This window comes from Melozone crissalis, unplaced genomic scaffold, assembly GCF_028551555.1.
Source record: "Melozone crissalis strain CALT ecotype California unplaced genomic scaffold, PUWL_Pcris_2 ptg000045l_1, whole genome shotgun sequence".
In the NCBI taxonomy this organism is placed as follows: Eukaryota; Metazoa; Chordata; class Aves; order Passeriformes; family Passerellidae; genus Melozone; species Melozone crissalis.
Genome location: NW_026535823.1, coordinates 2,893,568 through 2,907,736, shown reverse-complemented (window position 1 = coordinate 2,907,736; position 14,169 = coordinate 2,893,568). Strand labels below are relative to the sequence as shown.

Genomic DNA, 14,169 nt, shown 5'->3' with positions numbered 1-14,169 from the left:
TCACTGCCCTCACAGGTCCCATCTCAGTGGGACAGGATAGGGCTCTCCGGGCTCATGGGTGACACTGAGCAGCAGAGCCTCCTACACACAGAGCTCTGCGTGTCCTCTTGCATGCTGAACTCTGGCATTACCCCCAAGACATCTCCACGTGTGTGGGGGTCCTGGAACCTGCCAGTGACAGAGGGTTTCTACAGGCTGAGCTGACTCATTTTTCAGTGATTTGCATTTGCCACCAGTAGCAGTGAGATTTAGTCCCACAGTGTCAATCTTCCTCCTTTGGTGGTACTGCTTCTGCTAGTCCTAATTCTTCTTGTTGGTCTGCCCACAGGATAAAAATAGTAGAAGAAACTTTCCTTGTGTGAGTTTCACTTCAAACTGTTTACAAACTGCTGACAGAGTGGTAGAAGCTATGTGACCCAATCCCTCAGGCAAAGTTCCCAGTACTGGTATTCCTAGGATGGGAGCGTTGCTCCTGGGTGTGATGAGAAGTTAGAGAAAAATTGGCTTGTGTGGTTTCCTCCCAAGAACTTGATGCCTCCCTTCTGGGTAACCTTGAGGAAGGTCAGAGCAAAGCTGCAGCCCTGCTTTCCAGCCCTCCCTGACAGCAGACGTGGTGTCTGGCTTCTGTCTTGGTCTGAAGCCTGGAGTTATCAACACTTGCACTATCAGTGAGTGCCCCAGGAGCAGAGCAGCACTTACCTTCCCCTCCACTTGCAGAGATGGACCTGGCAGTTACTGGATGTCTGAGCCCTTCAAGTGACCAAGGAGGTTGGGAGTTTTAGTGCTTTGTCTCTTCTAGTACTACTAAATTTGGCACTGCTCTTGAGTCTTCATTTGTTCAGCACAAAGGTCACAGTTGAGAGTCCTGGTATCTCCAAACTTCTCCTTAACCTGCAAAGCATTTCAAGTGTCAAGGAACTATTCTGTGGGCCTAGCATCAATGATGGGCTTTGTAGAATAGGTAGTACCAGTAACATTCAAATTACTAACCATTGATCTATTGGGTGATCAGTTTTCAGTCCAGGATACACCTTGTTGGAACTCAGAAGACACATGAAATGAATTTCCTGGTCAGACTTGTTCCTATGGACACCTTTAATGCAACTGTGCATTTCACACCAGCTCATATCTTTGCCATGTCTTTCCCTTCTCCTTTCTGTGCCTGCAAGATGTTGTGAAAGAAAGAAGTTATATATGGAATTCCATATAGAATTGAAAATAAAGTGAGAGAAGGATTTCATTTTCAGGGGAAGCAGTTTTCTGATTACTGCTGTTGCTCTGATAGAGAGATACTGGGATCCTGTTGCAGCTCTCAGATTCATGTGCCATTGGGGACACAGGGTGAGCACTCCTTAGATGCTCAAGGCTTGTTTCATAATCCTGCCTCTAGGGAGCTCTTTTTGACATCTGCACCATCCAAGGCACATGAAATACTCCAGGTACATGGTGGCAGCCTGTCAGTACAAGGTCCTGCCCTTTGACCTGGACAGAACTGTGACAATATTCACCCAGTCTGGTGTTGGTTGTGACAATAATTTACTGTAGACACAGAATCCTCTGCTCAAACAGAACCACTGACAGAGGCAGGAAGGATCAGTCCCGCAGCAACCAGCACAACTCTAATGAAAATCTTGGTGATAGACATCAGCTCAGTAAGATCTTATCACTTCCATTTAAAAATAGAGAGAGAGAGAGAAAAGGAAAAAAAAACACCCAGGCTTCTTTGTCTGACAGCCATGCTGCTTAGCTGAGCGATGAGTGGTGAAAGGAGATTTTTGGCAGGCTGTGAAGAGCAGGGAAGCCTGAGCGATGGAGCATTGTCAGTGGCACGGGTTTTCTGTCGGGCATTTCACCTCTAACTTTTCCCTGAACCATCTGCTGCATTCCAGTGTCAGGAATGCAAGACTTGTTTGTGAGCTCTGAAACAATTTGAGCTTTGTGTTGGCTCCCTAGCAATCAATCTAGCTGCAATATCTGCATCTCGTCCTCCAGCTGAGGGTCAGGCTGTGTTTTCAGTCACAGCAAGTAGGTTTCCCTGAAGTGTTACACGCTCCCCCTCTCCCCTTTCTGTGTAGCTCTGTTGAGAACACAACAGAGGTGCTGGAAAACTCTGTGGCTCTGAAGGAGCAGTTTGAAAAGTTGGTCGAATGAAAGGAGTAAGTTTTGAATTGAAGGCTCCCAGTGAGGAGCTGGCATTTCTAACTCAGGCAAGCGGAGGCAGCGGTGACCTGATCAGAATCCAGAGCGCTGCAGGACGTGTTTCTGATGGCAGCCTGGCTGATGGAGCACACACGGGTGCTGCAAGGAGCTCTGCTGGCTCAAAGTGGATCAACTGCAGTCAAACATCTTGGGAAAGTCATTAAATCAAGATTTTATTTTCTCTCTCCCTCACCATCACTTTGCCAGCTTGTTTTCACCTCTCCTCACCTTTTTAGTTTGAGAGGGTGCTGGAGAAATGGGGACACTGGGCAAACAAAAAATGTGTCTGTGTAAGTGCAGCAGCTTGTCCTGCTCAGTGGGCAAAAAAACCAAGTGAAGAGATGACCAAATCTGATAAGCGATTCAAAATCTTCAGCTGAAGTTGATGGTTTGTCAGTTCTGGTGGTGCTAAGGGTAAGTTTTTGAGGATAAGGGAGGTATTTTGACCACTTTCTTCAGCAGATGACATATCTTAAAGGCAGAAATCACAGCACAGTGATAGGCATCAGCTCAGTGAGAAGCTCTCTCTTCCACTGACAAATAAACCAAACCAACCAGCCAAAACCACAACCAACAAAAGGGGGTTTTGGCCTCAGTAGTGTTCCCTAAATGAAGTTGGGGGATAGGTGGCTGAAATGTGGGCTGCAGAGCCCTTCCTCTCTTGTCTCTCGTGGTCAGCCAAAACCTTGTTCTGTCAGGAGCCTGTGAGGGAAGGCAATGCTGCCTTATCAGACCCTTCTTGTTGCCCCAGTTCCTGAGCTGAAGACTCATAGTGGATACTGGTGGGTATACATAGTCTGTACATAGAGTGCTCTTGTGACTATTTATTATTTTCCTTTCTAATCTCTGTGTGCCTTTGACCACCACAGCATCCTCTGTATAGAAGAATGCCTCATTTTTATGACACAGTACATTTTTCATTGTTGCTGCATTTTTGGGTTTGGATGGGGTTTTTTAATGATACTTCCTTTATCTCTGAGCCTGGTATTAAGAAAAAGAAACAAGTTCAGTGTTTGTCCCTGTCTAACTTACTTTGGTAATTTTAAAGCTTTGGTGTGTCTTTCTGTCCATATGGAAAACAGCTTCCTGTGTCTGATAGGACTTGTTGCCAGTGTTGTACATATAGGGAAATCCTTAACCAAATACAAGGTGTGAATATTGCCCATCTCTGGGTTGGGCACACACAGTGTGGGAGAAGGGAGAAGGGGAAACACTCTGTTGGTGTTGCCTTGGCTTTGTAAACTTCCCCAGAGCTACCTGCAGCACATCAAAATAAATTCAGAGTAAGTCAATGGTGTGGAAACTGGCTGTCCTGACTATTTCAATGTTCTGTTCCCAGCAAGAGAATACCTGCCAGGCTGGACCAGAATGCCTTCTACAGGGGAGGGATTCTGGAGCAGAGGCTGCAGTTTCTGTTCACTGGGGGGTTTATAAATCAGAGAATGTGAGTTTCCCTGGCAGCCATTGCAGCAGGAGCCATTGTCAGCCAGCGCAGCAGGCGTCTGCCCTGGAGGAGCGGAGCCTGTGTAATCCGTGCCTTTCTCCCTCCTGTCTGCAGGAAAATCCGCAAGCTGCTCTCCTCCTCGGAAGCCAAGCGAGCCGCCAGACGCCCCTACAAGCCGATTATCCTGCGGCCCATGCAGGCGGTGCAGCTCCGCCAGCCCATGAACGATGAGCCCATCATCATCGAGGATTAACGCCGGCAATCTCCTGCAGTACCTACTCGAGTTTCCATGGCTACAGCATTGAGCTAACTGTTGAAGAGAGGGAACTTTTGAGGAACTGTTTTGCATCTTTTAAACCCTTAAAAGGAACTCAGCCCTGCTCTGAGCCTCTGACCACAGACTGCTCTCTCTCTCTGTCTCTCTCTCTCTCTCTCTTGCACTCTCTCCTGTCTTTTTTTCTTATTTTTTCCTTTTTTTTCTTTTTTTTTTTTTTATTTTTAGTAGCCTCCTTTCCCTTTTGCTTCTACCCTTTTTGTAGAAGGGGGAGGGAAAGTAAGTTTAACTTATTAAGAGAATGCGGACTAGTACTTTTTAGCTTTGTTTCCTCTTCTGATGTACGAAGAGCTAGAACCCTTCATTTTGTGACTGAGCTATCGTTGCAAAGCCATTTTATGAGGCTGTGTTGTAAGATTTCTCTTTTCTTTTCTCTTTTTTTTTAATTTTGTGGACGGTGCCATTTTTTTAATTTCATTTATATTATTTCTTTTGTAGATAAATTTCCAATCTTTAACTGATATTTGAAAATAGGAGCTGAAAGCCAGCCCCAGGTTCAGCCAGTTTTCTTTGGTCCTGTCCCTTCTGTTTTTTGGATGTTTTTGCACAGCCAGTTGTGCTCATGCACAAGACAGACCAACTCAGGCTGAGAAAGGAGTGAGCTAAGAACTGAAGAACCTTGCAGAACATTACACTAACGCTGTGTGCAGTGGAGCCAGGCTGCCAGAATTAGGTGTCCTTACTCTAGTTGCTCTCTGGGAGATGTGGCCCGTGGCGTTTCTCATTTCTCCCAGGAACCAGCATTTGCGTGCTGCCTTCTCTGTGACATCTGGGATCCTACGTGCTGCTAGCAGTAGGCCCAGCAAGTGTAATGAATTGCTTTGCTCTGGCTCCAAGAGTCAAGTACACCAATGCCCAGGGACATTTTGCTTAGAACTCTGAACCTGTTTGTGCATCAGTGCTTTTGGACACGTTTCCCAGGATGAGACCTGGTTTCTCTTTAGTTGCGTTACTGTATGTTTCCCATTTTGAAGGGACTTTAAATTGCAGCTGGGTTTTCATTTGAACACATTGTGTCTGAATTTAAGTGGTTTTCCCCCCCTTGACATTTCTTGTGTTTGAGGTTTCTTGCATCTCTTCAACTTCTTATGTATTTGCAAGTCTGTATCATTTCTTTTTCATATGTCTTCTCACGGCAGTGCATTTGCTGGATGCCCTGCTCGGTTTTGAAAGGATGTAAACTATCATTTGCAACTTGTGCTGATCTGTACATGTACCTGCCTCAAGCAGACACAGCATGTAATAACCCCCAAGTCATTCCATATGTGTCAGCGGTGAGATGAGCCAAAGTTGTATTTGGGTTATCACAGTCCAACCGTGATTCTGTGCAACTCTGTTAACCCGCTGGGTTAGACGGAAAGGAATCCCCACAAAATGAAAACAATTCAGTTAACTTTACTTAATAAACCTGGAAAGTGAGCTTTTGTGAAACATCTGCTTTTTGTCTCTTCTGAAAAGCCGCCCTTGTTCAGGTTCCACAGGCCTGGGGCTCACAGCCCTGCGCCTTCCATCCCATCCCTGGGCTGTGTCCTGCTCTTCAGGGTCCCTGGGCCAGCACTACAGGGCAAGAGTCCGAGTCACTCATAGTTTGATTCCTCCCCTGTGCAGTTCAAACATTTCCTTGCACTTCAGAGGTGTCTCCCTCCTCCTCCTCAAACAGGCAGCAGATGTGGGGCTGGCCTCTGAATGAGCCCTTTGTCCACAGCAGCTCCTGGTCCTGCTGCTCTGGGCCTGCCTCTGGTGTGTGGCAGAGGGACATCCCTGGGGGTCAGCAGCCCAGCCCGTGGGCAGTTCTGAGCTCTGCATTGCTCTGTCCTCCCACATGAGCAGCATGGGCTCCTCTGCATTGCTCTGTCCTCCCACATGAGCAGCATGGGCTCCGTGTTTGCTCTCATTTGCTGCTCAGGAGTGCTGAGATTCACCCCGTGGCTGTGAGCACCTGTGCACCCTGGCAGGTCTAAGTGTATCCTGTGCTACAGGTCAGGCTTTCCTGTCCTCAGCTTAAAAGTGAGACAGGACAGCCATCCCTGAAGCATGTGCTACTCACGAAGGGCACAAAAGCCCTCAGGCTGCGAGCAGCACCAGTGACCATTGGCAATTTTACTTTGTCACCATCAATCCTTAGGGTTAACCCTCTGTACGGGAGAAACACCGGCTGCAGGAGGGTTTTGTAACACTTCCGTCTCTGTGAGGGCAAGCGCTCTTGTGGATTCCTTCCGGTAGCAAAAGGAAATTGAACACATCACGTTGGAAAACCCCGGGTCCGAGCTGGCCCCCGCAGTGTCCAGGGTGCCGGGGCAACTCGGACAGCCCGGGATGCCGGGGCTGCTGGGGATCCCGGGGATGGAGCAGATCGGACAGCCTGGGGTGCCGGGGCAGCTCTGACAGCCCAGGGGTGCTGGAGCTGCTGCTGTGCTGGGGATTCGGGGATGGAGCAGCTCGGACAGCCCGGGGGGATGGGAGCAGCTCTGACAGCCCGGGATGCCGGGGCTGCTGCCGTGCTGGGGATCCCGGGGTCGGGGCTGAGCTCTCCATGAGCCCGGCAGAGGCTCCGGCTGCACCGAGAGCACAAGAACCACTTGGGGGTGCCAGCCCTGCGGTTTCCAACAGCTTAAAAGCTTTCTTGGAGCGGCTCCAGAGATTGCTCTGGGAAGGAGTCCAGGCAAGGAGAGCGAGCACGTCCTGTGCTGCCCTAACTTTGAAGGACTCTTGCGTGTCCTTCAATAGAGATGCTGTTTTCTGGCGTGCGGTAGCAGGCTCCCCTGCCATGTGTTTGTTTCACTGGCTCACATTTGTACCAGCTTGGGAGGGAGGCTGGAAGATCCCTTTGGCCACCAAAGGAAAACGCTGCCTCTTGGGAAGTGCAGGGAGTGTTAGGTCCAGGCACTGACCCGTCCAAGCCTGAGGGGTCGCTCCCTTGAGCTGCTGCTGCCACAGCCCCTCCTGTGCCAACCTCTCCTCTGTATTCACATTCCTGTGCTGTTGCTGCAGGAATTGCCTTTGGTTATTCACCCTCCTGCTCTAGAGCCTTGTCAAAATAGAAATGTTCACACAGCTGGGGCAGTGTCCCATTTTCCAGGTCCCTTCCTCTCCTTGCTTCGCACCTCCAAAGGAGCCCCTGAGATTGTAGGGGGAGGAGAGCCTGGAGCTGGGAAGTGCTTGCCCACCCGGACAGGCCAGGTCTGTTGGGATGTAATAAGTGTTGCCATGTGCATTTGGGTATTTTCCTTTAGCTGTGTGTCCCTGGCATCCCAATCCCTCCCTCCCATCTCTGCCATGCGGACGTGGGAGCAGAGATGTCACAGGCTCAGCTGTGATCCCCGGGAGAGCACTGTGCTCACGTGGATGGAGCATGCCGACCTCCAGACTCAGTGCCATACCATGCCTGCAATTTTACAGGCTTAAAAAGAAGCAGGAAGCTGCTCAGGAAAGTATTTTTAAAACAAAACAAAAATCCAAACATTCCTACAATACTTCATGCCAAAATGCTTTTGCTACAGATTTAATTTTTTTTAAAGTTAACTTGGGTGTTTTCAGGGAGCTTTTTTACATTGCATTTTGCATTTTACCAGCTTGTCAGTAGCAGCTCTCTGTGATCTCTGCTTTTGCTGCTGTAACATGAAGGCAGCGCCCTGACCGTAACAGCACTGATGAAACAATAGAAAAAAAGCAAAGTATGACCAAAACTAACAATTCCAAACCTGGCATTCCTGCTGTGGGAGGAGGGCTGTAACTGGGACACTATTGGAGAGTTGTAAAACAAAATACACGCTGAAATTTTCTTTTGAAATGGAAATTTGGAGCCGGTGCCAGCTCTGCTGCCGGCTCTGGCTCTCTGTGCAAGTGTTACACAAGCCAGACCTTGGGAAGCTGGAGAGGCTCTTTGGGATGGTGAGATTGCATCACGGGGGAGCTGCTTCCCACTGCCACACGAGGAGGGGGCACTCACCTGTTCACAGGGGATGAGCAGTGGCACGGGAGGTGTGCCAGCCTGCTGGGGAATTTGTGGGAACAGCACAAATAAAATCTGGCAGATTTTGACTATGAGGAGAAGGAAGGAATTTGACTAATTTACAGAAACTGGACCTTGAATCTTTTCTATTTTCCTTAATCCATCAAGAGGGCACAGACGTAAAAACACCATTAACCCAAATAAGCTTTGGCAGCAGCATTAGAGGGAGAAGGGAAAGATCACTGCAGAAAGGCAAGTTGAGGCATGACAGCCCTCTCTGGCTGGTGAGAGAGGGTTTGTTTGGGGTTTTTCCTGTAAATGCAGTCAGTGCCTTTCAAGGTCAGCCTGCAAGAGCCAACAGTGATGGGATCTGCCGTGATCCCCACAACATGAACGTATCTGGAGTGTGGGTGGTGTTTATGGCCCTTCCCCAGGCAGGAGGCTGGGGTGGCCCACCTCCCCCTGTCCCTCCTGCTCTTGCTTCTCTGCCTGAGGACTGACAGAAGGGTTTTGCCCTGCCTGAGCAGCTTCAAAACCTGGTGGCAGACTCAGTCTCTGACAATCACGTTTCACTCATGCAGGAGGAGGAAAGCTGCCTCAAGAAAAGACACACAGTAAATTCAGATGGGTTGTGGGGCTGGGGCTTGTCTCCACCTCTTCTTCAGCCTGGAAGAAAGTCAGGGCAGGTCAGGGTTGAAGCACACTTGATTCCTGCCCTGGGCTTTGCAAGTTCATTCACCACATTCCTGGAATGAGAATGAATAACATAAATTCAGCATCTTTCTGCAGACAGCTTCCTCCCTTCCCTCCTGCAAGGGGACTCTCCACCTGGATCCAGTGCTCTGTGGGATGCTGGCAGCGTCACGGGGAGCAGATTTACAGGTTCTGGCCAGAGAGTTTCAGCCAAATTGTGCTCATTCAGAGATTTTCCATCTGAGCAGGAGCGAGTTTGTTCCCCTGCCTGTGGTCTGGCTGCCCCCAGGCAGGACAGGAGGGAGGCGAACGTGTGGAGCCTGTGGGTGAGAAGCCAAGCTGAGTTTCCCTGCATTCCAGCAAGATGCCCAAAATATCTGGGGGAACCAAGGCCAAATGCATCCTGGTAGGTGGGTGGGTGGGTGATGCTGATGGAGAAGGAGAAGATTGTGCTGTGGGGACATTGCAGCACTCGTGAGGTGCTGGGTTATGTGTGTCCAGTCCCTTCCCTACCCCAGGGCTCACTGGGAGTGTCCTGGAGGTGCATGTGGGGCACAGACACATGGAAGCTGGGCAGCCCCTGGGCACACTGCTCCTGCTGCTGTGCCGTCCCTCAGAGCCACATTGCGCCATGGCCAGCCCGACCTCTGCCCACAGCGTGGCCGGGGCGGCCGTGGCTGTGCCAGGGCTTAATGGCCAATTGCCCTGAGCTGAACTTTGCCTCTGCAGCCTGGCTCTGAGCACAGCCCGTTCCTTGGGACACCCTTTCTTTCCCTGGAAAACCTGGGGAGAGCCACCGGTGCCAGCTCTGCAGTGGCCACCCCGGCTGCTCTCTGCAGTCCCACCGTGGCTCTGATGGGGTTTGAGAGCTGTGCTCAGGTCTCTGCAGCTGCTCTCCTGGCTTTGGTCGGCTGATCATGGAGGGATCCCTCCTGCCCCGAGTTCAGACCGAGCTCTGCACCCTCGGGGGGCTCATTCCTGCCCCAGGGGCTCACAGCGAGCTCTGCACCCTCAGAGGGATCCCTCCTGCCCCAGGGGCTCACACCGAGCTCTGCATCCTCGGGGGGATCCCTCCTGCCCCAGGGGCTCAGAACGAGCTCTGCACCCTCAGAGGGATCCTGCCTGCCCCAGGGGGCTCACACCAGGGGTCACTCCTGCCCCAGGGGCTCACAGCGAGCTCCACACCCTCGGGGGGATCATGGCTGCCCCAGGGGCTCACACCGAGCTCTGCATCCTCGGGGGGATCATTCCTGCCCCAGGGGCTCACAGCGAGCTCTGCACCCTCGGAGGGATCACTCCTGCCCCAGGGGCTCACAGCGAGCTCTGCACCCTCAGAGGGATCACTCCTGCCCCAGGGGTTCACAGCGAGCTCCACACCCTCGGGGGGATCATGGCTGCCCCAGGGGCTCACACCGAGCTCTGCATCCGCGGGGGGATCCCCCCTGTCCCAGGGGCTCAGAACGAGCTCTGCACCCTCGGGGGGCTCATTCCTGCCCCAGGGGCTCACAGCGAGCTCTGCACCCTCAGCCCCGCCGTGCAGCGCGCTGGGATCCCCGGCCCGGGCTGGCAGCCACGGCCCCTCGGGAAGCGGTCACGGGGACAATGGGGACATCCATCCATTCCAGATGGCAAGGACAAAATCTGTAAACCTGTTTATCGCAGGCGTGACAGCGCTATCGGCCCTGCCTGATAAGGGCAGGGGTTCGGATGCCTTTTAAAGGAGAGGAGCGAGGAGTGGGTGCTTGGAGCTGCAGGGCCCGCGGCGCCGGGGCCGGGCGCTGACGTGCCGAGCCCTGGGCAGCGGCATGTGCTGCCTGACGAGCCCCAGCCCCTGCCAGCCCTCGGCCGCCCGTCCTCTGCCCCTCCATCTTCCCTAGGCTCCTGCTAATCCTTCCTGATGCTCCCTCCAGAGCTGTGCACCGACCCTTGGGCAGCAGGGCTGGGTGCCCGGCGGGCGTGGGGCTGTCCCCTGCTGTCCCCTGGCTGCCTCCCCACCCCAGCCAGCCCCGGGCTCCTCGTTCTGGGGGACAGATGTCCCCTGTTGCAGGCAGGGCGCTGCCCTGCTCGCCGTGTAGGACAGCCAGATCCACGCTGGCATCCAGGAGGGCTGTGGAGAATAAATGCAATAAGAAAAAAGTGTGTTGCCAGGTTTTGTGAAAGGCTCTTTCTGTTGCATCCCATCACAGGGAGCTGCTCCCAGCCCATGAAGGGAAGGAAGCCCAACCACTTTTTCCATGAAACTCCTGCCTGCCACAAGGATCTGAGGCAGAGTTGTTATAGTTGGGGTGTCCCTGGGCAGTGGCTGTTCTTAACTACCAGCCCTGGCTGTGGGCTGTGTCTGGGACATGGGAGTTCCAGGGGTGGAAAAAAGAGAAGTGTGTCACCCTGGGGTGACCTTGTCACGAGGCACAGAGGGCCCTGGGCCTGTGGCTGCACATGGTGCACCAGTCAAGGCTCTGCAGGCCACACAGGGATCACTGATCTTTGGGCACACCAAGCCAGCAGCAGGGGATTTTCCCATAACCTCTTTTATTTCTGCCCCTCTCCCAGCCTCTTCTTGCCCTGTAACAAATCCAAGGGGTCCTAAGTGCCAGAAAACATGAGAGCAGAGGAAGGCTTTCCAGCTCCCCTTAGGAGCAGCTCTGTCTGGTCCATGAGTTTTTGTGGTATTTGTATCTGAATGAAGAAAAAAGAGCTGAGGGGAGTCGGCGCAGGGAGGGGGAGAGAGGTGAGCCAAAGGAGAAGCAGCCTGGAGGGAGATATTCCTTATTTATTCCTCACTTTCCCTTAATCTCTGCACAAAGCTCTCTGCTTGCCCTGCCCTGGGCAGGGGTCCCAGCCTCGCACCTTTTGCAGGCTCCCGGTGGAGGCGATCCCTGCTCCAGGCCCAGCCCAAAGGCAAAGCCCCACCGTGTACTGCAGCCCCTGCCGGGCCCTGGGCAGCTGCTGGTGCCGAGATAGGGCCGCAGGACCAGCTCTAGGATGGGCTTTGGGATGGGCTTTAGGATGGGCTTTAGGATGGGGCCTGCTTCAGGCTCAGCTTTAAGATGGGCTTTAGGAGAGGCCTGCTCTGGGCTCAGCTTTAGGATGGGCCTGCTTCGAGCTCAGCTTTAGGATGGGCCTGCTTCAAGCTCAGCTTTAGAATGGGCCTGCTTCGAGCTCAGCTTTAGGATGGGTCTGTTCAGGCTCAGCTTTAGGATGGGCCTGTTGGGGCTCAGCTTTAGGGTGGGCCTGTTTGGGCTCACTGCAGCCGAGCAGGGGACGCTGCAGGGATGCGGCTCCTGCTCCGCTCCTCGCAGCACTGAGGGAAGGGGCTGGGTAAAATCTCGGCTTTATGGCGGGGAAAGGCCCTGCACAGCCCCGGAGTGGGGACTGAGGCATGGGCAGTGCCCCGGGGCAATGAGGCTGCCCCAGGCCGGAGGCTGCTGCCCCCAGCAGCTCAGGAAACCCCAGGAAAATGGGTCACCTCCCACCACTGGGGACACGGCCCCCTCGGCTGGGACACCCCCGGGCACTGCTGCAGGGGGCACGGCCCGTGCCAGAGACCTCCCCGGGCCGCTGAAAGGCGCCTTTGTCACCCGCTGCTAGGGAAACTCCAGCTCGGCCCTCGGGCAGGGATGGGCCCCTCCAGTTTCTGACGGAAAATGCATCCTTTGGTGAAAATTATTAATGTGCTCTCTGGGGAGAGGCACAGTGGGGTCGGGGGTGTCCCTCACGTGCCACCACCCTTCGCCAGCATCCTCTGTCCCCTCGGCAGGGGCTGTCCCCCCTGGCACTGGCCGTGCTGTCCCCACAGCAGCTCGGCCATCCCTACTGGCTCTGCCTGTGGCACCCGAGTCACCTGTCACATCCCTGCCCTCAGCGCAGGAGCATGCCCAGCCTAAATCGGGGGAGATTAAGACACGACCAGCTAAAGCCACTTTGCTCCTGACCAGCATATCCGCTTGGGATTTAGCGCATTTGCAGGCAGGGATTCACACCTTTAGGTGATTTGTCTTAATTCCCCCCAGCCTCTATGTGTGAAAAGCCCTTGGCCGGCACCTTCTGGGTGCTGGTTCTGCAGCGTGGTGGCACCCAGGCTTTCTCCTGGGGCCTCCCCAACCAGACCACAGGGTGAATGCAGCCTTCATCCTTCTCCTCTTGCACCCCTCAGCCCCCAGGGCTGGAGCACAGCGGAGGCCGCCTCACAATGGGGAGGATTTAGACAGGAGAGCCTTTTCAGGCTGTCCCCTCAGAGCCTGCTGCAGGCACAGGGATGCTGTGCTGGCTCTGCCTGCTACCCTGGGGTGCTTTAGGCCTGCCGCCACACCGGGTACACAGAGGGACCACAGGAGTGCTCTGGGGCTGTTCTGGAGCGGGCAGCCGCTCTGCTGGAAATCAGAAGCTCCACAAATCCCAGCTCCTGCCCTCCCCGGCCGCCGCAGGCCCGGGCTGGGACACGCTGGCTCCGCGGTGGGGCACGCAGGGCTGAGCCCCTCCGGGGGCCGTGGGGGCGGCGCTGCCACCTGCCCCGCAGGGACCCCGCGGCCACAAAGCCACGCATTGTTGCGGCAGCAGCTGGCCAGGGAGTGACAGGGGTGCCTGGGCCTTCCAGCGCCGCGGGGCGCAGGGGCTGTGGCGGAACCGCTGTGGGGCACCCCCGGCCCCGTGCTGCCGGCAGGGTCACCGTGTCCCGTCCCGGAGCCCGGGTTCCCTTCCCAAGGCTGCGCCAAGGCCGGGCGGGCGCTTGGCAGCTGCAGCAGCTGCCGGCAGGGAAAGGAATTCTGTGACAATGGCGGCGGAGCAGGGCCAGGCTGCCGCTGATGAATAATGCAGGGCTGCGCTGGCGGCGCGGCAGATGTCCTGTTTACCAACAAGGCAGCTCCCCAGCCGCGGGCCCTGCGCCCCTGTCACCACCCCTGTCACCACCTCTGTCACCACCCCTGACACCCCCTGCCCTGCGCCCACCACAGCCCCGCCGCGGGGCACAGAGGGGCTCCCCTGCCTCGCCACGGCATCCTGGCTCCTCGGGTATCCTCGCCGTGGCTTCACGGCTCCCTGAGCATCCCTTCGCAGCCGGAGGGGGTTTTGAGATGGGAGTTTCCATGGCAACGGAGCGGAATGGCGCCGGGAGCCGGGGGACGCGGGCGCTGGAGCCGGGCAGCGAGCGGGGCTGGGGCGGGCACGGGCGGTGGGAGATGCCCGAGCCCCTCTGCGGCGGCTGCCCGGGATCGCCACCCCTCACTCATGTCCCGGACTCAGCCGGGGAGGCTCCCTGACGGTGCCTTTGGGGCCGGTAAAAACACACAAGTCGCGTCGCCCAACTACAACCTGTTTATTATGGAGGGTTTTTCCCAGGCAAGGGAAATCGGGAGCACTCGTGTCCCGATTTTAGCCTTTGGGGAAGGGAGCCAGGGCAGGGGGTGCTCTCTCCGCCGCCGTGGCCGGGCACCTGCTGCGCTGGGCTGGAGCGGGGCCGTGCCGAGCCGTGCCGAGCCCGGCGCCGCTCGGCGGGCAGCCCCGCCCCGGCTCCCCCCGGGCGGCGGTGGGCGGGGGCCGGGCGGAGCG

At 55.0% G+C, this 14,169-nt stretch overlaps 2 protein-coding genes across 3 annotated transcripts in view; one reads left to right on the top strand and one right to left on the bottom strand.

Moving 5' to 3' along the window:
- MTA1 (metastasis associated 1) overlaps positions 1–5,408 on the top strand; it is a 73,949-nt gene extending 68,541 nt beyond the window's left edge. For both annotated transcript variants that reach the window (XM_054285939.1, XM_054285938.1), the window contains one exon: positions 3,758–5,408. In XM_054285939.1, coding sequence (XP_054141914.1) covers positions 3,758–3,896 — 139 coding nt within the window. In that variant the 3' untranslated portion in view covers positions 3,897–5,408. The remainder of the gene's footprint in view (positions 1–3,757) is intronic.
- Positions 1–14,169, bottom strand: part of SEC22B (SEC22 homolog B, vesicle trafficking protein) — a 293,305-nt gene that overhangs the window by 159,011 nt on the left and 120,125 nt on the right. The window lies entirely within an intron of this gene.